We start from the raw sequence: 26897 nt of genomic DNA, 5'->3' as shown, positions 1-26897 counted from the left end.
GAGCCCCCCCCAAACCTCTCTCTCTCTAAACCTCATGTAATCCGACATATCCGACTCTCTCTCAAAACCTAACACAGCAGTGGCGGATGGCCGCCCACTATTGAGTCTGGTTCTGTCCAAGGTTTCTGCCACTTAAAGGAAGTTTTTTCTTGCCACTGTCGCCAAATGCTTGCTCATGGTGGGATTTGTTGGGTCTCTATAAATAATATTATAAAGAGTATGGTCTAGACCTGCTCCATAGGAAAAGTGCAATGAGATAACATCTGTTATGAATTGGCGCTACATAAATAAAATTGAATTGAAATTGAATTGAATTCTTGCCCTTGCACCTGAGAGGAATTTGAGAGTGTTTTTGAAATTAGGGTACAAAATGTGAGGACTTCCTTGAGCAAACTTTGCTAACAGAATTATACCATATACAATCTTCTATGCGCTAGACAGCTTTTCATAATGTACTTAGAGTAATATTATGTGTGTACAGTACTTTGTCACTGGCGAACAGCCAGGTTATTACTACGGATTATTGCCATTTTAGAGGGAAAACCCAAATTAGACATGTCATTCATCATAAAAGCTTTACTGCTGTTTTTGGGTTTGTATATGTCGGATTACATGTTGTTAAATATCCTCAGGGAAGCAATCAGGTGTTTAAAGTTAAGGGCAATTCCCTGTACTACAGACAATCAATAAAAAAAAAGAGTGGGGACTGTAATAGGGTTGGCTTGTAACCTGCTCTGACAAATTAAGGCAAGTAGTGTTTTTTCATTACTTACACATCCGTTTTCATTTTTCCCATCAGTGGAACCAATTAAACAATGCTTCCTTAAATTAGGCATTGATTTTTAGCAATAGTGACACTTCGCAGAAGGAAATAATAACTTGAAGGGAGTGTTCCTGCTTTTTTTACCCATTACTGCCAGTCTTGTAAGAGCACCAGAAACAAAAGGACAGAAACAATTCACCTACATGAAAAAGTGGTGTCTTAAATTAGTCATTGATTTTTACTCAGGTGTCACTTTGGTTAAATGCTTTGTGGTTGGGAGTTTTCTCTCCAACCTGGAAATTGACAAGAGTCCATAATCTATTAGTCTTCACACACAGACACACACACACACACACACACACGTTTGCTTGGTTTTGCTAGTGTTTTTTTCACTTAGAATGTAAATTTATGACCTAAAACTCTTTTCTGCCAAGAAAGAAGTGATAAACCTTAAGTTTGACTGTAAAAATCACCACAGAATTACATTTTTCAATCATATACAAGCAATAGAAAACACTGCCAAGAGACGAAACACTACAGTTCTTAACAAAACTTTAATGTAAGGATTGATTATGTAAAACATCTGAAAAGGGGTGATAACTTTGTTTATTAGAGTTTTTGCTATTGCCAATCCCATCCCACACATGTGAACCTTGAAAAACAAAACTCAGACTGACCAGATTCTTTTTTTAATGCTTAAATTGAACAAAAACAAATTAAAAAACAAAGTCAAAATGAAAAGAACGAGAAATCCAGAATAGCAGGCCATAACCGCCGCACTTCTTTTTTTCCCCTTGAGACTAGAAAATACACTTACAATTTGAAGCAGCAACAAAATGTGCATTTACCTGATTATACAATGGAACAATATTTTTGTTATAACATGATTTTTTTTTCATCACATTATAAAACTCTAAATATTTCTTATAACTTTTTTTTTCTTCCCAAAAAGCAACCTTGTTAATGGCAAAGCAACGCGTTTCAAGCAAAATATACAGAAACAAAACTAAAATAAATCAGGGAAATATTTTACTTTGTTTGATTTTTTTTAAAAGCTTTTTATTGTTTAAGACAATAAATTCACTTCTGTCTTTTTTATTTGGGGATGCAAATAATATCCTGAATGTGTTTATTGACTGATTGCTGTATCCAGCTTTAACTGTACATACACTTTTACCTGTTATTCATTGAAAAACTGAACACCTGAATGACAAATGAATGACTGCTGCTTTGATGTATTTCAGAATACAAAGGAAAACTGCAGTTTACAGTGAATGAGTTATTTTACAGCGGCCTGTAGCTTTATTGATTTTCCTAAACAAAGGCCGTTCACATGTGATGCAGAGAAAGTATTTTCATCAGTACAATTCCAGTGCATCAGTACAAGTCTGATCCTTACTAACCCACAAGGTTTTTCAGCCGTTTAGAGAAAGATCCAGTGGAGTTTATGTGGTTACAGCAAAAACACCTACATGATGAGATCTACAGTTTGATTGGACGAGGGGCAGAGATCACTGACAGACAGAGGTGCTGTGCTCAAACTGGTGGTGAGGCAGTTCTCACTGATGGTAGCTAAATGTCTCTTTTATTATTACATTACTTTTTCAAGTCTATAATCACTTCACCATAAAAGTATCGTTACAATACGTTGCCAGTATGCACTTAAATGAGCATGAAAGTACAGGATGGCCTTTTGAGGACAAACTAAAGGACAGTCGAACAAAAGTGATCATCCTCCGATTAGCTGCACGTGTGCAGACGAGACTTTTTTCTTTTGCAGGAAGTCTAAGATTCAGTCCTTGGGTGACCATGAATTAGCCGTTGAGTCCTGTCTCACCAGGGCGCCACATGCTCCAAATCATAAGAATAAAAAAGCAAACAAACAAAATGATTTCCACATTAATGTACAAACATACACAGCAGTAAAAAGCCAACCACATAGCTAGCCCCTGGCAGGTTAACACCACGCCATTCCTGTCCATAAAGTGCACTCTCCATCCTGCTGTGTGGCTTGGACGTCAGAAAGACAAGAGCAAAAAAGAGGATGTGTGTGTGTTTGTGAGAGAGAGAGAAGGGAAGCTCCGCTGCATGTGTGTGTTCAGTCTTATTCCCGGAGCGACTGTGAATTAGAGGACATGACAGTCTCAGGTGTATGGATGGAGGAGGTGGGGAGAGGGGAGAGTGAAGGTGTGTGTTTGTGTGTGTGGAGCTGACGTTAATAAACATAGCCCTCGCTGTAGGGGTGCGGCTGGCAGTAGGGCCCCTCCTGTACGTAGGCCATGTTTTCGTCAAAGTGCGACAGCGGCACCGTGTCCTCCTCGTTGATCTGTCGCTCCATGTCCGTCTTCAGCACCGGTCGCTGATTGTCGGGAAACGCCATAGAGAACAAGGCCTCGGGGTCGCACACGAACTTGTAGACGTATCTCTCGCCGGCCACCTGGACAGAGATGGACAGAGCGACGTGGAGAGAGGTGAGAAAATAAATGAGTAGGACATTTTGGTTCTGACTTTTGGTGGCAATTTTGAATTTCGAGAACGTACAACACAGCGAGGTGCAGACCGATGTGAGTCGTGAGTCCATCAAACACAATGATAAATCACCACAGATGCCAAGTATACAAAACATTACAAAACATCCTTTTCTTAAAAAAAAAAAAAAAAAAAAACTATTTACAAAATACCCGTACTCTTAGTGGATACAGACATTTACAAGAATATAAATACCCACAAATGGAAAACCTAAAATTACAACCATCTTTTCAGAATATTCTCTAGCAAATACAATCATTCAACTTAACCAGTGGGTAAAAAGGTTGAATATCAATTAGGCATCCATTCTTATTTTTTCAACCTCATTTTTCAAAACAACTATACTCAAATATCTTCCATCTCTTTATATTTATGGATGACCCTGACTAACTTTCAAGGTCAATCTACAAAAACAGCTTCAGGTCAAGTCAAATTTGAGTATACTCTAACTCAGACACCACCCTGAAGAAGGTAAGAAAGTATAAAATGTTTGTGATTGTGATTAAAGCATGGTGTACTGGAGAAGAGTTGTGTGTGTTGGACTTTGGGTTCACGTTGGGTTACATGAACATCTCTTAGATGTAGATCTCAGTGGGCATAAATAATGGAATTCTTTAGCTCCCCACACACTGACGTTTAGCCATACTACATTTTAACTCTAAGCAGGTTTTGAGTGTTGTGGATGTACACTATTCACCCACAATGCATTGCAGAAAGGAAGTTGAGGAGCTGCTCACAGCTGGAAAAACTAATTGTGGATGGTGGTGAAACTCCTCCAGAACACCTCAGAAAACAAAAAATAACTATTACATTTTTGGAAAAACATTTAGCTGTCTCTTTGTTAAGTTTAACTGGCAGGGACAAAAGTTAAAGTTGCAGTTTGACTGAAGTATTGTATCATTTCCTGTTAGTATAAAACAGTTAAGTAGTAGTTGATTTCTTGTATACCTGCAAAAACACCAAGGACCAAGAAATCCAAGAATCTCTAAGATGCTCCGCCTCCTTATATAAGCTATCTTGGGGAGGGGAGTTAGCACATGCCCCTCCTTTAACACAGGTGGTATCAATCAGGCTATTATTGTGTATACGAGCTCCAAACTTTCCATCTTAAAATGGTGAGTTTTTCATAATACGTATATATTAGCAAAGATGGATCTGAGAAAAGCTGAACAGAGATTTGGATCTTCTTTATTGTTGTAGATGTTTGTTACTTTTTATTTTAAGTATATATTCTCTGTCTTCTAAAATTTAATTTACCTTTTGCATGATTCCCTTCTCGTAGTAGTAGCGCAACGATCGGCTGAGCTTGTCGTAATTCATCGCTGGTCGATTCTTCTGTATCCCCCACCGACGTGCCACCTTTGTACCACACAGATAAACAACACAGAGACAGTCAGTAAACATAAACAGAGAGCAGGATGCCAAAATGCAGACGTATCAAACCCAAAGATGCACAGTCGACCTGATTTCCCGACAAGACCGTTGCGGCAGCTGAAATGTTAAACAAACTTATTATTCCATATTTTCCTAATAACAGTAATTAGAGTGTGTCCAGCTTGAGCAGACCTGACCAGGGATGTGTTCATTAGGAGCTTGTCACACACCCAGCGGAGGAGGCAGCAGATGTTACAGCACCTGTCTACCAGACCACCCACCACCCAGCCTCGCAGCCCAAACCCACAGCCCCACAGTGCTCTCGTTAGCTTCTCCTCTGCAGTTTTTACTCCATTTCTCACTTTTCCTTCCTTCCCTTTCTCTCCCTTTGTTCATCTATCTCTGTTTCTTTAGGACCCCTTCACCAAAAAAGACAAAAAACCTCCCCCAAAAAACATCAGTGCAATGATCTGCTGTCTTTTCTCGCTGACATGCTGCACCTGCCCAGTGAAAAGGCAGAAGCCGCTAGCTAACGTTTGTCTGCAGCGTCCCAAAGCGAGTGCGTTTGGTCACCTAATGGCATGAATGGGCCCCCCTGTTAGCTGCAGCTGGCCCGTGCCTCTAGATACCGTTGGGCTGCATGGACCGCTGCCAGTTACCCCTCTATCTCCTCCGTTCTACACTCCGAACCCCCGTCTGCACCCTGCATCCTCCTCCATCCCCCAAAAGTGAGCAACAGTGACTGAGCCCCACTGTGGACGTACACAGACCCTGCCTCTGTTTCCATTTCAAAAGACCCAACTGTCAACATGGTTTATATTTTTAGGAATATGTCCTGTGAAATATTTAGTAGGGGTTGGCCTTAAGGGTCAGTTGGATGGATGTGGTTGAGTACAAGATAAATAAAAAATACTATTATGACAAACCCAGGACGGACTTGGCCACTTTCAGAGCAGAGAACATTATTTATTCCACTTCAAATGTTGACCTTTGACATAAGGTCTAATTTTGCCTCGATGTTTCACGCAACCCATCTTTTTTGCTCACTTACTGGCAAAGGCCAAGCACAGATATGAATGTAACACACTGAACCAAAGCTGCAACTAACGATTATTTTCACTATCAATCTGTTGATTATTTTACATTTAACTGATTAATCCTTTAATCTATAAAATGTCAGTGAAAAATGACTTCAAATCTTCATTTCCCAAGTTGATGTCTTCCAATTGCTTGTTTTATCAAATCAACAGCTCAAAATCCAAAGATCTTCAGTTTACAATAATATATCATTTAGAAAAGCAGCAAATCCTCATATTTGAGAAGCTGGAACCAGCAAAGGTATGGCACTTTTCTTCAATTATCAAAATAAAAAAAAGAAAATTAAAAATATTTCTGTTGATTGACTTATCGGTTGAAAGACTCAAGGGTTCAAACGTTTGTTTGTCACATACACAAGCAATATGTGTAGTGAAATGCAATGTGGCGTGCTCCTACGGCTGTGCTAAGAGAGTAGTGTGAGAAATAAGGAAATATAAAGGATAAGCTTTTTATTATGTGTCCTTAGGTTACGTAAAAGACGCTTAAAATCAAATTGATTATTATTACTATAAAAACTATAAATATAAGAAAATATATGTAATAATGTTTCTCTGAGCCTCTCACCTCCTCTGGCTCGATGAGTTTGAACTCCATGCCGCGGCCGGTCCAGGCGATGAAGTGGGAGTTGGCCGGGTCATCCAGCAGAGCCACTAGGAACTGCCACAGCTGCAGCGAGCCTCTGCGCTGGTACGACGGGCCCTCGCGGTACAGGCCTGACTCCTGCTTGATGTCACCTACAGGAGGACACATAACGGACCATTACTCTATGGTGTTTCAACATGGAGTAGTTCAATGTAGTAAAAGTACTCGGTGCACTTGCTCACCTTCAACCTTTTCAGGCACCACGCAGGTATCATCGTAGAAATGCCTCACCACTTTGTCAAACATACAACCTGGAAAACAAGATAAAAAAGGAGTGTTTGATATAATATTGAGCAAAACTCCAAAGTGCCCCATCACAACATTCAGTCGTATCATCGTTGGTACCTTCAGTCCTGTTAGTGTGAGCCAGATAGCCGTCTTGCCGTAAGTAGACAGAATGGCAGCTAGGCACTTCTGCTGAAAGCCAGGCAAGAATGGGAGAGTGGGTGTTAAAGGGCCCGAAGGCAGCATTAAGAACACTATCTCAGTTATCTGAGAGCAGTCAAAGCCTGTTCACTCAATGCACCACTGGCTCTGATTAAAGAATATCCCCTCCAGCGCCGGCATCGAAATGGCTCCCAGCCACAGGCAAGCTCACTATTTCACGCTGCTGCTATCACATGCTCAGAGAGTCTCCACTCAGAGGAAGATTTACTTCCGAATAAAACATGGCGCTCTTGTGAAAACACAAGCTGACATAATGGAAGTTTTGTCATAACGCGAGGGCTCAAGATAAAGCTTTAACACACAATTTCAGATCTCACTGTGTAACTGCAGCACGTTAGTTAAATACAGCTAAAAGTTCCTGAAAACTTATTTTCTCAATCAGGCTCTTACTAGGGTTGGGCAATGTCTACCAAATTGGCATATGATGATGTCCACAGTGAAACATCGGGATGGACGATGACATCGTTGTCGGGCTGGGGGGGATGGTCATCCTCACCTACTCACTACTAAGAGTAGCGCGGGTCCTTTAAGGAACAGGGCAGTGCGTTGTGAGAATGGGGGCGAGAGTGAAGGTGACTGCACTCAGAGCAGACAGGTGTGGTGGCGATCGGAGCAGAGGGAAAGGTTAGCAGTGAAGTTGTCTAGTGGCAGTAAATGTACAGTGTAGGTTAGAGTTTGCCCATGAATAAAGGCTGCAGTTCCTCAATACCCAAGACGTTCCCGTGTCTTGCCTCCCAGCTGCTGGGTAAAAGTGAAGGTGGTTAGCCCCGAGGTTAGCATCAACTTCAGCCCTGGAGGAAAAAAGTCTTCCCTGTGCTTCCCGACCACAGTCTGGAAGCTGCAGTGGCGGGGGGGTACATGAACACACTATTTTCTGCCGTAGGTAAACAGTTTTGATTATTTCACGAGAGAGATTTCTGCTTTTCTATTTTTTCTCAGAGCTCTTCTCGCTGGTTTGAAGTGGGCGGGGCTAAGTTGGAAAAAGGTGATGTCGCGTATTTTCATACACCAATCAAGTTTTAGCAACATTTAAATCAAAATGTGTTGACAGTTGCAGGGTTGTTTATGTTGCCGAGCCAAAGTCATTTAAATCTGATCAAAACACACCAACACAATACTTTAACTTTGTTGCTTATTTAGTCATAATTATTTTTGTAATAGGGGCTTTAAAATAAAATGTGTAAAATATTGGCAATGCCTTTCTAATATCAATGGGGGTTCACTTTGTCTTGTCAACTTCTCAATCTCAAAGCTTATACTCCTTCTTTAACGTATCTGTTTATTACTTCTTTCCTTCATCAACATCATGGACTTAACAAAAGATCAAACTTGCACCTGGATTCGTTGATCTTCTGCAGAAATAGTCACAGTTCTGTATAATTTTTAACCCAAAAATATCAACTCATTTATGGCTCATTTATCATTTGAAAGATTTTGTCTTTCACAAAATAATCACATAATTCTAAAATTACTTTCACTTTTGTACAGAAGCCTGTATAAGCCTGTGTTTGCTTTCCAACACTGTCCAAATTGACTTATCCATTTACTGTATATGTCAGAACCTCCCACAACAGACATCACAGCCGTGGCTTGTGATCAAAAAATGGCAGAACAGGTTACAAAGTGAATGTTCAATAAACAGACTGAGGCCCTTCATTTAGGCCAATAAACATTTCTCTGAACTTCATCAAAGTAATGGGCTTGTAGAGGAAATTGCTACTAATGAAATTACCAGCTCCCCTCCCATCCTTTCCAACAGGCCTGCTGCAGTCAACATGCTGCACTGTGACTGCTAATAAATTCACTCTGATGCTCCATCTTGGATATATACAGTACAGTAGAGGACACAACACTGGCAAGACTATAAACCTAAATATACCTTCTCTCTCTCTTTATTTATAATCTTTATAGTGGACTCTGACCTTTACAGTGTACTACTGCTCACTTGTAATGACAATAAGCTAAGACTTGAACCTGATTAATTGTTTAAGCCATTTATCAAGAACAAATGTCAACCATTTACTGGTTCGAGCTTCTTAAAGGGGAGAATTTGCTGATGTTCTCTGTTTAATATCGTTAGAAATGAACTATGTTTTGGTGTCTGTCGGACAAAAACAAACTAATTGAAGATATCACTTTGGACAACGGGAACTTGTGGTGAGATTTTTCAGATTTTTTTTGCCTTTTTAAGACAAAATAATCAAAATAAAAAACGGGACTGTACTGCTCTGAAGCCTGAGTTTTTTCTGAAATTATCCAGTGTTGACAATTAGTATTTAGAAGCCACACGGTCATGAAACTCAGCTCAACTATGGCAAAGTGAACTTGCCACTGGAAAGTGACCAAAAAACAAAACAAATCACTGTTTCTTGTCTTTTCCCTGACAAAAACTGCAGAGCTGCTGCTAGGAAAACAAGTCTATCGTAAAAGAGACCTGAAAGAGGCCCACAGTGTTTTTCTAGAACTCGCCATGGGAAGAGGCTGCTTTTCTCCCTGACTGGTCACACAGACTCTCCTCCAGCTCTGCCTCTCCTGGGTCCTCTCTGTCCTCCTTGTGAATGAACGCAGCAGTCCGGCGTATGTTCATTCATGTCCTGATGTAGCCTCGGGCTCCGCAAAGGCCGCAGGCTGATGATTAGGTCTCTCTTCTCTCTAACTTGAGGGAGCGGACAAGCGTGGGAGGGTGGATTTTGGATTGTGACCAGGCATACCCCCCCCCCGCATTAGAGCACCACAGGAAATGGCGACCGGCACAGACACCCGGCCCAACCAGATCCCCTGCCCTAATAATGGGCAAACTCAATAAACGCCACCCCCTCCTCCCATGTCTTCTCCCATTCCTGAAATGATAACGCTCTGGCAGCAAAAAAGGCTGCTGTCACTTCATTGCTCTGCTCTTTCACTTACCAGAGTAGTTCAAGGTAACACACAAACACCCACACAACAGCACTTTATCAAATCTCTCACCTGAGTCGTAGGTGAAGTCCCTCGGCTCCTGTTTAATCATCATGGTGGCGGGATATGTGTGGGGTAGCGGTGCCCCCATCATGGCCGGGTGCTCAAACAGGGGGTCAGGATACTCCTGCTTGAATCCTTGAGGAGGGAAGGGGATGTTGGGCTCTGACATCTGCCTGTGGTAGATGGGCCGGCCGTCCCGAGCCATCGTCGGTGGGGAGGGGAACGAGTGGCACGGCTCTGAGAGCTGACGTCGAAATCTAAGGAGGACCACAAAATCAGTGGATTCATTATCAGCCAGGCACAAAGAACCAGAAACTTCACTTTGTTTACTTTTACCCAGTTTTATGAGAATGATGACCATGAATGCCAAGTTAGAACAACAGAATACATATTACAAGACACTATTTAAGTTATCTGACTTAAATAAGTCAGTAGAATATGTAACAAAACAATGTAAGCTCAAAGGCATTCATTAAAGAATAAATGAAGATTATGAAAGGTGGTTGAAAGCAGGGCTGCAACTAATTTTCTTGATTAGTTGATGAATCTTTTGGTCTATAAAATATCTGAAAATGCTCATCGCTATTTCCTGACATTTTCAAATTGCTTGTTATTTGTCCAAACCCCCAAAATATCCACTTTACAATCACATAAGACAAAGAGAAAGCAGGAAATACTCACAATTGAAAAGCTGGAACGAGAATGTTTGACATTTTTGCTTGAAAAATGACTAAATGATTAAATGATTATAACTGATTATCAAAATAGTTGCTGGTTATTTTCAGTCGACTAATTTATGAAGTTCTAGTTGAAAGCGTAGATAGTTTTGCTGCATACACTGTTCCCATAGGTCAAGAATGAACTCTCATGCTCAGATGAGATTAGAAATGTAACAATTTGAGCAAAGTAAGCAGGAATAGCAGAACAGAGAACCTAAAAAATACAGAATGAATGAATTCTAAATATTAATTAGAAGTACCACCCAGTCTTGTAAAATGGAAAAATAAAAACCGTTTACAGCGAACTATAGCTATAAACCTTACATTCACTTCTACTGGCAGGATATAATGATTGTGATCTAAGAGGCAGATTGGCACTGTATTTCACACAGATCTTACAGAGCTGTTCTGCAGGCAGAAAGGTTGGTCATGGCAACAAAATGCATTTTCCAGATGAGGTTCAGTGAACATACCGCTACCAACAGAAATCTAGCATTCAAGTTATCTCACTAAGAAAGCTACAGTAGCTTGCTGACACTTGAAGACAGTGGAACCTATCTGAGGGATCGCGAGATGTTTAACAGGACAGAGAGCAGAAAACACTTTATGTTACACAAAAATATAGGCCTATTTATGTACACACACACACACACACACACACACACACACACACACACACACACCCCCTTTGGTTGATCTGGTGATAACTCCTAAATACAGTAGATGCAACCGGTGATAATGGATCACATGATGGGACTTTGCTTTATTTTAAGTGTCATAAGCCAAAAATGTTGGAAACCACTGCTCTTAGATCATGACTTCTGTATAAAGTCATTGCCCTTTAGATATTTGTTGTTCAGTATATTGGGTTACGTCTTTTTCATTCAGATTTAGCCATTAGATAAAGTGTGCTCTTTAAAAGCTGCAGTTTGTTAGCTCCTCCCACTAAACGTTCACTCAACCAATGAGATTCTACTGTAACTAAAACTCTGATTTACATCTGCTGCTGTGACCTTATTATAATCTGTTCTGAGTACAACCGCCAGCTAAAAGCCCCAGATGTAAATGTGATGTAAATGTAAAAGACTGCGGGCTGCAGTACCTGTGGTCCATAGAGTAGGCGTTGTCAGGGAGCGGCTGCGAGGGCGGTATGTGGGCGTAGGTCCGGTCTGGTTTGGGTGTTGGGGCCGCCGTGGGTGAGGCATGATGGAGGGGGGACACAGGGGTGCTACAAGGGGGCGTCACTGGGCTGGAGGGCTTCATTCCTGCAGGTTGCTTCTGCTCATAGGCACTGTGGCAAACAGAAGGGCCATGAGACAAGAGTCAAATATATTTCTAGTACTGCCAGTGTTTGGGGTTTGATTCCCTGTGGAGATGTCCATACTGAATATGTAAGCTGTCATAATGATGGAGCATTTTTGAATTACAGAATTCACCATATGCTTTGAGTTATTTCTTAGTTGTGTTGGAATAAGGCTTCATCCATACACTTGTGCATCAGATTCTGTTGTTGATATGCTTTAGGTGTATTTTTGTCTTTGTCAAAGGACACCTGACACAAAGGTAAATCCAGATCATATGTTACTGAGGTTACCCAGATCCTACTTAAATTTGGAAGATACTACAGATGAAAATAAGAAGATATTTGAGAAATTAAAGAAAAAATAGAGAGCTGTTTTTAAAAAACTTTGGCTCTTTTATTGTTATTTGAGGAAATGACATCTTTTTTGTTATTTTACTTTATGTTACTTTACTTTCCAATACTATAGAGCACCATGTCAGAGAAACATGACTGTCAAACACAGATTAAAACAAATTTCTACAAATTAAAATTTAAGTGAATGGTTGTTTTTGCACTCTTTATCATGTAAAATTATTATTTTTTAAAGGGAGTTTGGTAAAAATGTCCTACATTCCCCATATTATTATAAATCTCTTTTGTTTGCCACACATTCGTCCTTCCATAGTGTCATTTTTAAAATCAAATGTTGGCTCAGACGCATGCTGACTTGTTTCAATGGATATATTAAGGAACGTCACACCACCTCTTGGCACACACTGTGGAGATTTTGATGTAAAGTAAAGCCCTGCCAAATGTTAGACTTTGCCTTTTTTTCTGTCCCCTATATGCGTCTGAGCAGATGTCACCAGGTGAGCAAATGAATCACACATATGATTCACCACTTATGAAAGACTGGGTCATTATATGAGCGTGCAAGTAGAATGAATGTCATGTATTAATAAATCAGTTCAAGTTCATTTAAAGTAAAAAACAAAACAAAACATGACTATACTTGTCACAAGATGCTTTTGAAAAAAAAGAAAGCGATTTCTAGTACATGTCATTTGAAATGTTTAGCAAGTGCTTGCAAAGTCATTTTCATATAAATAAAAAATATAATAAATGTAGAGCTGAACAGCAGCTGAACTGAAGATTTACAACAATTGAAAATTAATAGAAAAACAACTTAAGTTCATCATTCAACATGCCTAAAATGCTTGGTCAAAGTGTTAAATGGTGAACACGTAAATACGATAATTTATTTCATTTTTGCAGTAATTTTCACCATTTTAAATTAAAGCTCTTGTTGCTGGTTAAGAGTAGAATGTGGAACTGTATAACAGTAGCTGTACTTATAACTTATTTTTAATGCTGCCAATCTAAAACTGTGAAAGAGTTGTTTTTCAGAGGGACATTTTAAGTCCTTTGGAAGTCGGTGTTGTGCAGCGCCCACCTGACGTTGTAGGGGCACTTCTCTCCATACTGGAGTTTGAAGGGCCGTTCCTGACTACAGTTGGAGCTCAGCTCTGAACATGGGCTGTGCAGCTCCCTCTTGATCTTCAGCTGCAGTCCGTGGAAAGCCACTACACCGAGAGAAGAAGAAAGATGGAGAAAAACAAATTTAGATACTGAGTGACAATGAACCACCTCCCTGTCAAATAGTAACTTGTTAGGCATCAAATAATGTGGGTTTTCAGAGTAATGAAGGTGCTGATTACTTTTTTTTAATAGTGCTCAGAATTTTTGCATAGGTTTACAGCAGAGTATTATTTTTGGCAGGGTGAATAATCCCATGAAATAGCATTTATACTATCACTGGACTGAAATTCACTCAATCAACTTGAATTTTTAGAATTAGCAGCTGTTTATGGCAGGTTGAGCCACCACCTCTATCCTCAGTTCCATCACGTCCTACAAATCATTCACCAAAAATGTTAACAAAAACAATAAAATGAATACATTTTGGGAAGAAAATGCTGGTTTAAATCGCTGCCTTTATGTACCTGTAGTGGATGATGTGACTGTCCATTATCCAACATTTAACAAAAGGACATAGCTGTCTAACCTGTATGTCTGTGTACTACAGTATGGACCACATGCAGCAGCTTTCCCCAAATTGGAAAACAGCCATATTGCAGTACAGATACCAATATGTGTACCTGTATGAATGTGTACCAGGCCATCACTGATTAAGAGAATTCATGATGGCTAAATTAAAGTTAAAAGACTAAGCATCCGTCCACCAACAGATTTGGCATCTCAGGCCATCACTTACACAAACAACTCACTTCAAATCTCATTTGTTCGGCCTTTTCCTGACAGGGACTCTGTTGGTGAAATATGACAATCATAAAACTGGGTGTGCGGCGAGCTCCTATAAATGCTCTATCTGCTTTCAGCTGGCTGTCAATACATTCCAGACGACAACAACAGGGCTCATTGATCTGAAGGGGGGGCCTGCACTCTCTACCTATTGCCCCACAGTGAGCCTGGTGCATCTGAGAGGCTGTTAAGTGCCTGATCAGTCCTGATTAACATCCCATCATCTCGAGTCATGATCAACGCTAATCCAATTGGCTGCACTTCTGACGAAAACCCAGTCAGTCAGAATGAAGTCAGGCTCGGGTTGCCTCGCCAATCGCCGTCTCACCACGACTGCACACAAAGCAGCGATGAGGCCATTCCACAGCGCTCTATCAAACACGAGAGAAGGCCAGTCGTGGTTGAAGGGGATGATTTTTGACTGACGTTTCAGACTGAGAGATGGCCTTCTCCTGAGTTAAAAACAAAGCGGCCAGAAATTATAAATGGAGACTGGAAATCCATCAACTCCCAACTAAAGTACAAACATTTAGACATTTGATGACCCAAAAGACTCAAATCTGCGGTTTGGGAATATTTTCCTTTTAAATACACCCACAGTCAGGAAGGTCTCTAAGGCTACGAGGAGCTGAGAGAGGAGGATGTTTTGGGGAGTTTTCTCACGGCTGACTGACAGCTGCCGTACGAGCAGGGGTCGATCTGCCAACACCCCATCTGACGCACAGCCGAGCCCCTGGGGGACGGGCCACACGGGCCCGGCATGACAAAGCTCAGGGGTTGTTCGCAGCCCTCGCTGGGGGCCTGACCTTTTCGGGTCATCGATTGGAGGTCAAAGAGACACTTCCTGAGGGGAGACCTTTGACGACGCTGGCATGGCAGAACCTCGTGAAGGGCTTACGGAGTCAAAACAATAACTTAGTTTTGCCTGTTGAGATCACAATCAGGGTCACTTTAATTACCTACTACAATAAACATACATTTATTTCTTTTTCTGAGTTTAGTACAAGAGCTAACTCTCCTGACGTCTGATTTGCAGCTCACCTGATGCTAGACTCCATTTTTTTTCTTCATTTAACACTGAATCAATATCAGTTTCCCGGTTATTCTATTTACATATGAAATGTATGAGTAATGGATATAAAAATGCTGTGTTTAACTATAAGAGTCACATCAGCTATTAACAATAGCTTCATGTGTGCTGCAGCACAGGGCCTTAAATTAGAAATGGAAATGTCACAATAGATTTTGTCAGTGGGGTGCCAAGGTACACAAATCAATAGTGAGGGCATTGCCTCTGACTAAAACAGAGACTTCCTTTTTAGTCCAGAATGTCATGCCCATCACTGCTTGATTGCTCTCATTATCTACATATTGATTAACTGCGATGGTAGGGTGTTTAAAAGAAGAAGAAGCAGTTAGAACAATTACTGGGTCTATTTTGAATGCAAATGTTTTTTTTTGTTTTTTTTCCTGTGCCATTAACTTAAATATTCTGCAATTTTCTTTGGTCTTTGGTGAAAAGATTCAATAGAAATCTTTGCTTTAAATGGAATAAACAATGTTTGTTTCAGTTTTGTCATACATGTAAGGAAAGATTTTGTGTTCAAGATTTATTTAATTACTGTTACATTTCCCATCAAAACTTGGTTCTAATAATTAAATTTTAGCTGCCATTTTTCTGCCAGTCCTTTCAGTACGTTATCAAAGACCTCTTGGCCCCAAATGTTGTGTATTTTCAGGTATGAATTGTGTGTTTTGGCAGAACCAAAGCCTACGTTTGGCAGATATTTCTCCAGTCCATTCATAAAAAAATACAGGTCTTTTGGCAACAGCGAAAAACCTTCCATTCCATTTTCACCTACTGTAGGTGCTCGCCTTTGCTGTTAAATGATGGAGGCTCAGATCTGCTGGTAACGTGTGGCCTCATTTTACACCTCCTCTACTCCTTCGTTCCCTGCTAAGTTATGCTAATGGTAAGCATCTGTGTTGGAGTTTGAGACAAAGAAAATTCTCCTTCTCCTCCTTCAGCCTGAGGACACTTTTGCTTCGAGGCCGCTCACATGCTGCTTCTGTGCTGCATGGATGGAGAGTGTGAAGTCAACATTGAGGGAAACTGCCATAGCTTCTCGAGAGGTGATAAATCTGAGGCTATGAAAATATAATATAATAGGAATTTCAAACCTGCCTTACTGATTCAATCTTTGAAGCTACAGTACTACTCAACACAGATTCTTTCTCCCCCTCTCCTTCAATTTGTTCTGTTTCCACCTTTTATTCTCATCCTAGCTGTCAATTTAACAGAATACAAAAACATAAAAATACTGTTGCATTCCTGTCGTTGTTAATTTGATGGAAGCAGATGTAAAACAACCAGTGTAAAAATAAATTTACATGAAAATAAAAAGTAGGTAATTCAACATGGAGTAAGAATACAGATAGAAAACAACAAAGAGTTAGTACTAACATTTTGGACTATTCTTTATTAGTTTTAGCTTTAATAGTTTTACTATTCTAGTTTTTGTATATTTTAATGGATTCAGTTTCCTAAAAATAAGATTCTGCATTTAATTAAACTCCTGTCAGAATATTTTACTATGATTGTTACTATGGTTGTTATGTTTCTTTTGCTAATGCTACCAACTAGCTAGCACAGATAGCAAACTAGCTTAATGCTTATATGAAGAGTGACACAATTTAGACTGCAGTGGATTTTAATTGTGCAACTTAGCTAAGTATCACACTTGAACTAAATTGTTCTCAAGTTAAAGTAAACATACTTACTTCACAAAAATAGGCTACTGAATTATTTTAAAGGATAAGGCTGCTGTTATTCTTTCTTTTTTTTACTGCCACCAAACCATGAAAAGATCAAAACTAACGATGCTTTAAATCGTCTCTCAACACTCATTCAAAGACCTACAGTAAATCAGGTCACAAATATATTGTTTCACAAATATATTGTTTCAATTTTTAATAAGGATAAACAATTTCCTAAAACAGTTTAGCACTGTAGTTTTTAGCAAACATAACTCAAAAAGGAGTAAACGATGCATTTGTGGACAACAATGGAGCTCTATGGCACAGAGGAATAAGGAATCCGTTTTTGGAGATAGACAATTTACTGTTGGTCTTGGTCTTTTCATGGGAGTTTTTAGACATTACGGAGAATATAGTATATTGCCAGGCTTATCCTTAAAGAACATATCAAGCTGCTTTGTTGCAGTAATGAGATTTACTACTTTTAATTAGTTACTTCCACCCTTACTCACTATCCTTCTCTTCTCACTCTCTTCTCTTTAGGTACACCTTCTAGCTACATCTCTTTCCATCTTCATCTCTGTCTCTCTATCTGCTCTTCTCGTCCACCCCTCCATCTCTCAGCTCGGTGAAACCCATATGGGAGAGCTGCCGGCTGGGATGCCTGCTCGAGCGCCCAACCACGGTGCCCTCACCCTCCCGCCATCTGTTAGTGCCTCTCCAGTCTGCTGCAGGTTTGCCAACAGGACAATTCAGATGGTCAGCAGTCTCCTGCCACTGTGGCCACCCACCCTGGCTACCTCTGAAGGACAACGGGACAGTCTCGGTGACCTCTGGTTCTCTACTGTACACCACACCGCTCCTCCATCTTGGATTTTAGGGTAAGCTAATTCTCACCCAAGGGTTTGGTTTTTAATTTACTGGTTTTATCATCTGAACAATACAAAATCAGGCCAGATGAATGGAAAAGATTTGAGAGGGCAAATATTTCAAGGACATAAGGGAGGCTGAGGATTAATTGCTTTTACACCCTCACAACTATAGTTTACTTAATCTAAGCTTGTCTTTATTCAGTCTGTGGAGCAGTAGTTGCATATATATTATGCATATATAATATTCCACCTTAAAAAAAATCAACAACAAAACTTGCTAAATCACAGTAGGAGATTTAAAGGCATGCATAAAGTTTGCAACATAAAAGCAAGACTTGTGTTTTAATGGATGATACTGTTCTCGTAAGCCTGAGCTCCTCATGTTTGTCGTTTTAAGGTGTTGGAGATTTGATGGCAAAAAAAGAGAGAGCAAACATACACCCCCCTCTGTTTTTTAATCTAGGCAACCAACAGGAATCGGCTCGAGGATCTCAGGCTGTCATCTGGCTCACGAGGGGTTAAAAGGTCTGTGATCTAGCTTAGTGCCAGACCCACTTCTGCTTAATCTTACCCAAATGTTTTCTTTTACTGTTAAAATTTTACAATCTACTGTACTTTTCTCTTTGTTCTACTTAAGAATCCTCATTTCTGCATTTAGTCCAACTTTGTTTCCAGGTTAAAGGGCATTGAGGACACAGGGAAGACTTGTTTTGTGTCTTTTCTCACAGTTTCATGGGCATTTTGGCTCATCTGAAAGACATGTGCTCGCGCCGGGTCCCACTGAGCTCCACTCACTCCATTTCTGTCCCCACCTTGGCACTACCTCCTCCAGAAGTGGACCGTGCCAAGTCACCAGTCACCATTGTGCAACCACCATGCACAACCAGGTGAAGTACGACTAACTATCTCATCCTTATTACGGCGAGTGTAATATCAGCTCAGGTCAGGCAAAAAAAATGTTCAAACTCTTTTTTTCTCTTGGCAGGAAAAAATAGAGAAAGAAGGGGAAAAAAATCCCCACTGAAGATTGGGGAGTGAACCAGAAGGACAACAAGCGTTCAACTGAAATGGATAAATGTAGTACTAACTAATATTACACTCGACTGCCTGATTTAGAAAATCTTACCACACTGGATGGTTTGCACAAAAAGCACTTCGAGGAAAGGTCATCTAGGAGCATTTTTTAAAGATTTTATTTGAAAAAAAAAAATTCAAAACAGCCATCAATTGACAGCAGTTTGGCCTACCTGGAGTTAAAAATATCACTTCAACCCCCTAAAAAAATCAGCCACAATATTTTGATGTTATGCAAATAAATCACAGTGCAATAATATCTCAGTGCCAGTGAGCAACAGAGGGAAGGGAGAGACAGATATAGAGACACACAAAGAGAGAGAGAGAGAGAGAGATACCCCCACCCATGCACCTGTCTGCAGACCCGCAAGACTGCTGCAGCTCTCCAGAGAGCACTTGTGCGAGCAAAGGTGAGGTTACTGAGAGACACGGAAAAACACACACCACCACATGCACTCTCCCCGAGTACAAACACACCAGTCGAGACGAGTGAAAAAAACACCACAGATGTTGACACACACCCAAACACAAGCACTAACGCATGCACAAACACACCGAGACACAGAGAAAGAGCGACGTGGTGTTTTACTCACAGTTTTCGGTCTGGAAGTCTGGAACGAACTGCTCGTCATTGTCGGGAACTTGAGCTAAAGACACAAGCAGAGAAGAAGAAGAAAAGGGATGATTGTTTCTGATGTTGATGGACAACGCAGCATTGATCACAGCTCTCTATAGTCCAGTATCATCCTCTGGCAAACAGTCTCCTGCGATATTAGGTTGGCCTATCCCAGCATTGTTTGCCTCTGCTGTGGGTTAGAGAACACAGCTGCAAAAAATATGTTTTACAGGAAATCAGGGCAAGGAGTACTTTGTTATTCTTTGGTGACTGTTTATTTTTTTAAATGTGCAATAAGGTTTTATATGCTTTAACACCCTCGGGGTCCTGACAAAAAGATCTTCATCCTATCAAGTAATTTTTTTTTTTAAACTTCTGAAAAAAATACAATTAAAGAAAATTCATGAATCAAATGAGATTTTACTTTGACAAAACAATCTAGCCACAAGGTCCGTTTAGTAGCCATTCTGGAGCTTTCAAACGTATTACACAATCTTCCTCAGCAGATTTCATGGAATTGTAGTTGTTCAGATTTCCATTTTTTTCTGAGCACTTTAAGGATTTCTCGTCAATGTTGCCTTCAAATTAAATTAAATTAAATCTTAACGTAATTTTTCTTGATTCTAGAGCGGCAAACGGCCTTAATGTGTCTTGTATCAATATACAGACACTTTATCTAAAACGATCCTTAAAACAAGTTGATTTCTATTGAAAAGCAGTTGAAAAAGCTGCAGACTTCTATGACTTGATAATAGAAAAAATAACTTGTGAACAAACAGGAAATGCACCAAAATTACAGACCTGACAATATCAATGTACAAAATAACTTTAAAAATGTTTTGAGCAATATGTTTTCCATGATTTACAAAAGAAGTTGTACAATGAACCATGTTTTCCAACAAACGCCAGCCTGAAAGGGAGATAATATTTTGCTTTAGGTGACCATCTACCTCCTAATTCCACTTCCTGAGGTCGCCTTGTCCATTTACTGCTCTGCAGCCTCGGCTCTCGCTCCTTGCCAGCAGCCAAACACCCATTGTTAACAGTATCTAATTGGCTTCTTCCCTACTGGTGAATCCACCTGTACCTACCGAGTTAGGTCTGTTCCAAACCTTCCAATGCTTCACCTGCGCCTCAAACGCCCCTGCACTCAGGCTAATGCTAAAATAATGAAGCCTGCTCTGCTCTGGCTCCAATTAGGCATGTACATATTTATCTCACATATATTTACACTCAATGACAGTTCTCCATGTCCCTCAAGTTCGACTCTCTCTGGCGAAAGGCAAAAGGAGATTTAAATGTGTCATTAGCACGTCTATTTATACACTCAATGAGGTGGATCCTCATTATCACAGGATCAGTAACATGTCTCGACGTGTCTAGAGATCTTAAAAAAAATCACTGATTTTCCATTTTTGTCACTCTTGATATGATCAGGGATGCTTTTTTTCTTGTCAGAGGTGCGAATTGAGGAGAGTAAACAATCAACAGATCAAGAGGAGAAATTGCTCCATATTTTCCAACAATGTCAAGCGGGTGAAGAGAACAGCAAACAAAAAGGCAGAAATGAGTTCACTCTAGATTCTGCTGTGTATAAAGCTATCAACACTATATTGTATGCAGTTCTTTTAAATACAATTTGTATTTTAGCCTGGTGGAATTACTGTTGATATGGAAAACAACTTTGCTGTATTACTTCACTTTCCAATTTTAATGATAAATTAACCGAAAACAGATATAAAGGAAGGAAAGTCCTTACATGATAAATCATACTCAACCCTTCTAAAAGCCTCAAAACTTTCACTTTAATCATATTTTTTTCATTTTCCCTTCAGTAGTCAAAACCACATTTCCCTATATCTGCCAAACCAACACAACAATGAAAAATACAGAAACAAACTCAGAAACAGCTCTTGTCTCATGATTACAACACAAACAAACTCGCAGAAACTTCAGAGAACCTAACTTGGAAAGGGACAAAGACAGGAGAGAAAAAAAAAAAAAAAAAAAGCAGCAGCAGTTTCTCTGTGTCCAAAAGGAAGTACAGGATGGATGAGTCACCGGCCTCAGTCTGTGAATGAGCCAGCTGATCCCTGCAACAAACTCCTGGGGAGAACAGCAGAACTGGAAATCTGCCGCCATTCACAAAACAAAACCAAAAAAAAAAAAAAAAAAAGAGAGAGAGAGAAGGACAGAAGGGGGAAAAGGAGTGAGGGTGAAAAGGGAGAAGTTGTAAAGACTAAACCTGCGACAGCTCTGTGTGCAAGGTTGAGTTTTAAACAAATTTAATGTGTTTCCTGTGCCGACTTCAAAGACAAATTATGCAGTCAGCACCAGAATTTCATGGACAAATCATTGCATAAACAAAAGCAAAAAAAAAGTATTCTTTAAGTGAGAAATCTCTAAAGAATGAGACCTTTTATTCCAGGCAAGAAAGGTACTTAAATGAGTCCAAAAAACCTGGGTGGGGGTGGAGGGAAGAGGTGGTTTGTGGGCGTCAAACATACGCCTGTCAGCTCCTCAACCTTCTCAGTCTTGGAGTCGGAAATTCAGTCTGTCTCTCATAATTCCTCCTCTTATTCCAATTACCTGAACTAATAAATCTTAGAAATGGGGAGGTATTCCTTTTCATCTTAATGGACAGGAAGTCATTCATTAAATCTACAATGTTGAAGCGTACATCATCACATTGATCCATGACAGGCAGAACTGTAATCCTTAACAGTAATACCTCTTATCAGTCGCCACCGTCTCTTTTCTCACTTTGGATACTGAAATATTAAAATCGTGTCTTATTCTTTTACACGCCCTGCGGTGTCCGCCGCGCCGCCTCATAATCTAACTGCTGCTCAGAGTCGGCTCAACTACTCCAATATCTGTTTCAAAGCATACTTTTCATTTTTTAAAAGCTTCTGATTGCACTGCGACCACTTTCAAATGTGTTAAAGAATAGATGGAGCCTATAAATGATTGAGAGTCTTATTCACCTGTGTGAAGGGTGCACACTTTTCCAGGGGATGTATTACGACTCAATCCTTATTTTAAAAAAAGTATTTCAGTTGATTCAATTATACTGTGCACTTGAGAGTTCTACTTTATAACTAGAATTATGGCTTTACAGCTTTAGCACTGACTGATATGCTGAAGTAGAATTTTTTTGGGGCAGGTTTGCATTTTATTGCTGCAAAGCTATGACAGAAAAATAGCTAATTTAATAATTGCACATTCTAATTTACTTGTTTTACACAAATGAAACAGCATAATATTAAAAACGTTAATAGTTGTGCCTTTTCACAGTAGACGTCGATCTGTTCTCATAATTTCTAATTATCCAAGTTTCAATTAAAGGACTAAAAATAACCTCAACAGTAATTCTACATATTAAAACTGATTTTTCAAAAACATTACATTTTTCACTTGAACTTAGAAATGAATTTTAATAAATTAACACACATTTTTAATATTAAATAATTACGTTTTTCTGTTCTTATAACACTGTATGCATATACCAACACGGGGGAGCAAATGGAAGATGCAGTCTAGTGTTACTATTGTTAAAAAACTTAATTTTTACACCAGTGCTTTGGCCCATTTGCAGAGAAAATACTGGCGATTTGTTTTACTTTTCTGATTTACATACATGTAACTAGTTCAAATCACCCTTTCCAAGCAATTATGTGCTTTCATACTGTAAAACTTTACACTCTGTCTGGAGTTCTGGTTTTACACTGACTGACAAAAACTACTTCCGATAACTCTGAAAATGTTCTACTCTTCACTGTAAAACTCATATAATACCCACAACAATACCCAACTCGCACTCTACAGAGATATAAACTTTCAGCTTACATGCAATATTCAAAGCAAGTTGCTTTGCTTCTTAGTTAGATGCAAATACAAAAGTCAAGCAAAGAAACCAAGTGGAACATGCACATAAAACACGGCAAAGTCAAAAAAGGATGAACAATATTCACCACTAACCAAAACTTCGGTGCTGCAGACACGGTGGAAAGAGGACACTCGCACTTAAATCCTGAAGCATCACGTCTCAGTTAGACCACAATGAGCAAGTCTTGCCATTAGAGAAAAAAATATATGAAAAAAAAGTAAAGAAATGGATAAATATAAAAAAAAAATTAAATTGTCGCTTTGAGAAACTGATTCTGGTGATTTGGAAGTCTGCAATAAAAAAAAAATTATAGATCCATTCTTTTTTTTGTCGCCAAGAAATGAAATTGAAGAAGACAAGGTGATGGTACAGCTGGAGAAGATAGAGAGGTGTGCTGAGAGGAAGCAAAGGGAGAGAGAGAGAGAGAGAGAGAGAGAGAAAGGGGAGAGAGAGTGATTGAGAGAGAGAGAGAGAGAGAGAGAGAGAGAGCCGGGAGGCTACAGCAGAGCTCTGGTGGAGGTGGAGGTGGCGGCTGGTGTGCAGCGCGTTAGCTCCTGCCAAAAGCAGAAGAGACAGTGAGCGTCGGAGAGACTTCTCCTGGTAATTTGTGATGACACTCTCTGGGTAGAGCCTCCTCGGTCTCCCTCAAGACCCCTCGCTCACAGTCTCTAATGTATGCATGACACACAAGGTGCCTCTTCCACACAGGCTTTTAATTGGACTGCGACGCTAGGCAAGTAACTCCAGGCAGCTTTTTTCCCCCCTCACAACCTATCCATTTTTACCCATCTCTCCTCCGTTTTTTTGCTCAAGATTTAAAACACTCACCTTCTGCCAGCCAAGTCTCCTGCAGCTGACTGAGGTCCTGGAAGAGCTCTGGAGGGGAAACCAAAGCAGAGAACAAGGCTTGAAAGCAGTTAAAAAACACAGCCAAAGCCCAGGAGAAGCATCAGAAACAACTGACTTCATTATGGCAGGCTGTCAGAGCCACTGGAGCTCAGTGGGCACGTGTGCAACTAATAACAAGTCAATTTGTGTCTCTGACCACTGACAGAGGCTTGTGAGAATCATCACAGGCCGCTGTGTTGTAATTGAGATTCTGTAGTTAGCAGCGCAGGTGGCCACAAACCAATTGAATTTTGCTAAATGTTTAGGAGCCGTGAAATTAACTTCTCCCTCTGCCCTCTGCCTACCTTCAGTGTCCAGAGCCAGGTCGGACTTAATGAATTTTCTCTTTCTGTCATGTGCTGGCCTCTGGCAGCTCGTTGTCTTTTCTTGCGGCTTCTGCAAAAAAAAAAAAAAAACAAAAAAAGGAGACTAATCAATTTTTTTCTTTCCCTCGCTGGAGTAGTGATTCTGTTATTGGCTGCAGCACACATGCAACTGAAAGAGCAAAGGGAAGAGCCTCAGTGAGCCACTCATTGATGCCCCACACACTTCTAAAGCCTGAGCCATGCAAAGGGACCTGAGCTTCACTCATCAGATATAATTAACAAGTTGTAACAAGGATGCATCACCAATATCACTGTATATTGTGGGCACCTTGTTTAGCTGTTTATCTTTGATGATTAAATGAAACTTAAACGGTCCCTGAGGGAGAAATGAGTCTTGGCAGCAGCGGGGAGAAAGACAGATCAGAAGAAATAGAAAGTGTTAGAGACTAGAACAGACATTTACAACAATAAAAGATATTAAAGATGATGTGAAAGATCTGCATCTGTTATCTGATTTGCTTCCAAGCTTTTTGGTCAATGATCACTCACTCTGGAGTTACAGTAAGGCACTTGCTGGTCGTGAAATCCATCCATTCTGCGCCGCTGTGGCTTTAATTGACTAGCGATCTGCAAAGTCTCCAGAGTCTCCTGTCAGGTCACCCTTCAAAAAGCGAGATGGATAGAAAGCAGAGAGAAAGAGGACCTGAGTTGCATTCATTAAAGGCACAGTTCAGGAACCTCTTGCTGCTGTTTTGAGACCGAAATTACCGACAACACCTCCGGCGATGCTCTAAAGTTAAGTTGGCAAATTTCGTGCGTAAACGACGAGCGCGCTGAGCTGCAGGGCGCACCGAAATGTTTTTACACGACAGAATAAACTTATGGAGAGAAAAAGTATGAGAAAAAAGTAACATGCAGTTACCTAGCCACCTCGCTTTCATCCGCGTGCAGAGTGCCACAGAGCGGCGGCAGGATCTCCACAGTCCCGGCTGCTGCCTGCGCTTCTCCCCGCTCGCTGTGTTGCTTTCTAGCGGCTTGGCATCGCCTCTCGGGGCCTCCCAATGGAAACAAGCCGCACTCCGCTTCCTATTGGTTGTCAATGTCTTTCACTGGATCAGATTGCTGGCAGTCAATCACGCACGGCTGCAGGCGGTAAGCACGGGAGAAATCAATGGTAACATTCAAGTGGCCACGCAGTATTTCTTTTAAGTTTGGACTTATCCTGTAATAGCAGAAAATACTTTAAAATGCTTTTGAAGTTACACACATGCGAAATGCACCTGCACACCCCCTCCCCCTTACACACACACAGTGCTGTCTTTACCCCCAATCCCTCTCGTTTTTCCGCGCACACACTGTGTACACACAAACACACTCCTCGCTCCTCTCCCGGTCAAGTTTGTGTCCATGGTAACTGTGTTTTGAATTGCCTCCAGAGGGACTTGCCGAAGCGCCAGCTCTCTTCCATCCCCTGTAAGGGATACATTGTTGGGAGTGCCGAAGACCCGCAGAAGGCACTGACCTGGAAGTAAAGCACAGGTCACCGGGCAAAACCGAGGACAGCTTCTTAAAAACTAAACACCGCTTCCTAACACACATGGCCGATAAATAAAAGGATAGAGTTAACCATTAAGCTGGAGTAGTGGGGAAAAGTTTGAATCATGTTTTCCTGCAACTTCCTGATTTACAATACAACAACCACAGTCTGTTGTTAGCCAGGGAAATGTTCACAATATGTTTTAAATTTAATCTATAAAACAAACTATAATCCTGACTGGCAACGTGCTCAAAATAAAAATAGAAATGTGAACACAAGGCCAGCAGTTTAGGAGCTATGAGATAGTTAGCTTACGAGCTAGCTAACTTGTTAAGTCAGCTAAGCTAACACAGTAATTTTTGCTATTTTATTCCCCTAAATGGCTATTAAAACTGTTCAGCAACAGACTGCATATTGTTACCTGTTTCCTCTCTTTAACTTATTACACTTAATACTGGCTTAATACATGTTATGAACTTTACTTACCTAATGTTGTCATTCCACTGTTGCTAAAGCTACATCTGTTTACTTTGTACATGTTACACCTACATGACTGTCTTTTTTTCTTTTTGTGGAGTTTCCCTTATATCCGAACTGAGGGCCAAGATGTGTTAAATGTTGTACAGAATATGAATAAAACTGAATTGACTACACTGTTATAACAGATAATACACCTTGACTTTTTAATGACTTTCTTTCTGACCTTACATAGGTTGTGTGTGTGTTTGTGTGTGTTTGTTTGAAACCACCAAGAAGCCTTCAAGAAATTTTACAATTTTAGTTTGCAACAATCTGCAAACACTT

At 40.3% G+C, this 26897-nt stretch overlaps 1 protein-coding gene across 5 annotated transcripts; it reads right to left on the bottom strand.

The window, feature by feature from the left end:
- Nucleotides 1-1298: 1298 nt before the first annotated feature.
- Nucleotides 1299-26734, bottom strand: etv1 (ETS variant transcription factor 1). 5 transcript variants are annotated; one of them, XM_044208573.1, is made up of 15 exons: nucleotides 26580-26734; nucleotides 25881-26078; nucleotides 25479-25699; nucleotides 25106-25217; nucleotides 24536-24626; nucleotides 24171-24218; nucleotides 19431-19484; nucleotides 13266-13395; nucleotides 11633-11821; nucleotides 9821-10068; nucleotides 6752-6823; nucleotides 6589-6657; nucleotides 6329-6498; nucleotides 4550-4651; nucleotides 1299-3200 (listed from the first exon to the last, which is right to left on the bottom strand). In XM_044208573.1, the coding sequence occupies exons 4-15, from the start codon at nucleotides 25148-25150 to the stop codon at nucleotides 2979-2981; spliced, it is 1440 nt and encodes a 479-aa protein (XP_044064508.1). In that variant the 5' UTR covers nucleotides 25151-25217; nucleotides 25479-25699; nucleotides 25881-26078; nucleotides 26580-26734; the 3' UTR covers nucleotides 1299-2978. The 5 variants fall into 5 exon arrangements, with proteins under 5 accessions (XP_044064508.1, XP_044064509.1, XP_044064510.1 ...); XM_044208574.1 differs by having other exon boundaries at nucleotides 6752-6820; XM_044208575.1 differs by lacking the exon at nucleotides 6752-6823.
- Nucleotides 26735-26897: the final 163 nt, after the last annotated feature.

The sequence above is a fragment of the Siniperca chuatsi genome, linkage group LG9 (genome assembly GCF_020085105.1).
Source record: "Siniperca chuatsi isolate FFG_IHB_CAS linkage group LG9, ASM2008510v1, whole genome shotgun sequence".
In the NCBI taxonomy this organism is placed as follows: domain Eukaryota; kingdom Metazoa; phylum Chordata; class Actinopteri; order Centrarchiformes; family Sinipercidae; genus Siniperca; species Siniperca chuatsi.
This window is presented reverse-complemented; position numbering and strand designations above follow the sequence as displayed.

Bases quoted from the DNA above. Each gene is read 5' to 3' on its own strand.
- etv1 (XM_044208573.1), bottom strand. From the start codon at position 25,150: ATGGATGGATTTCACGACCAGCAAGTGCCTTACTGTAACTCCAGA. The intron at 19,485-24,170 runs GTGAGTGTTTTA...TTGTGTCTTTAG, and splicing joins GGAGACTTGGCTGGCAGAAG to CTCAAGTTCCCGACAATGAC. The intron at 6,658-6,751 runs GTACCAACGATG...CTTGTTTTCCAG, and splicing joins TCACACTAACAGGACTGAAG to GTTGTATGTTTGACAAAGTG.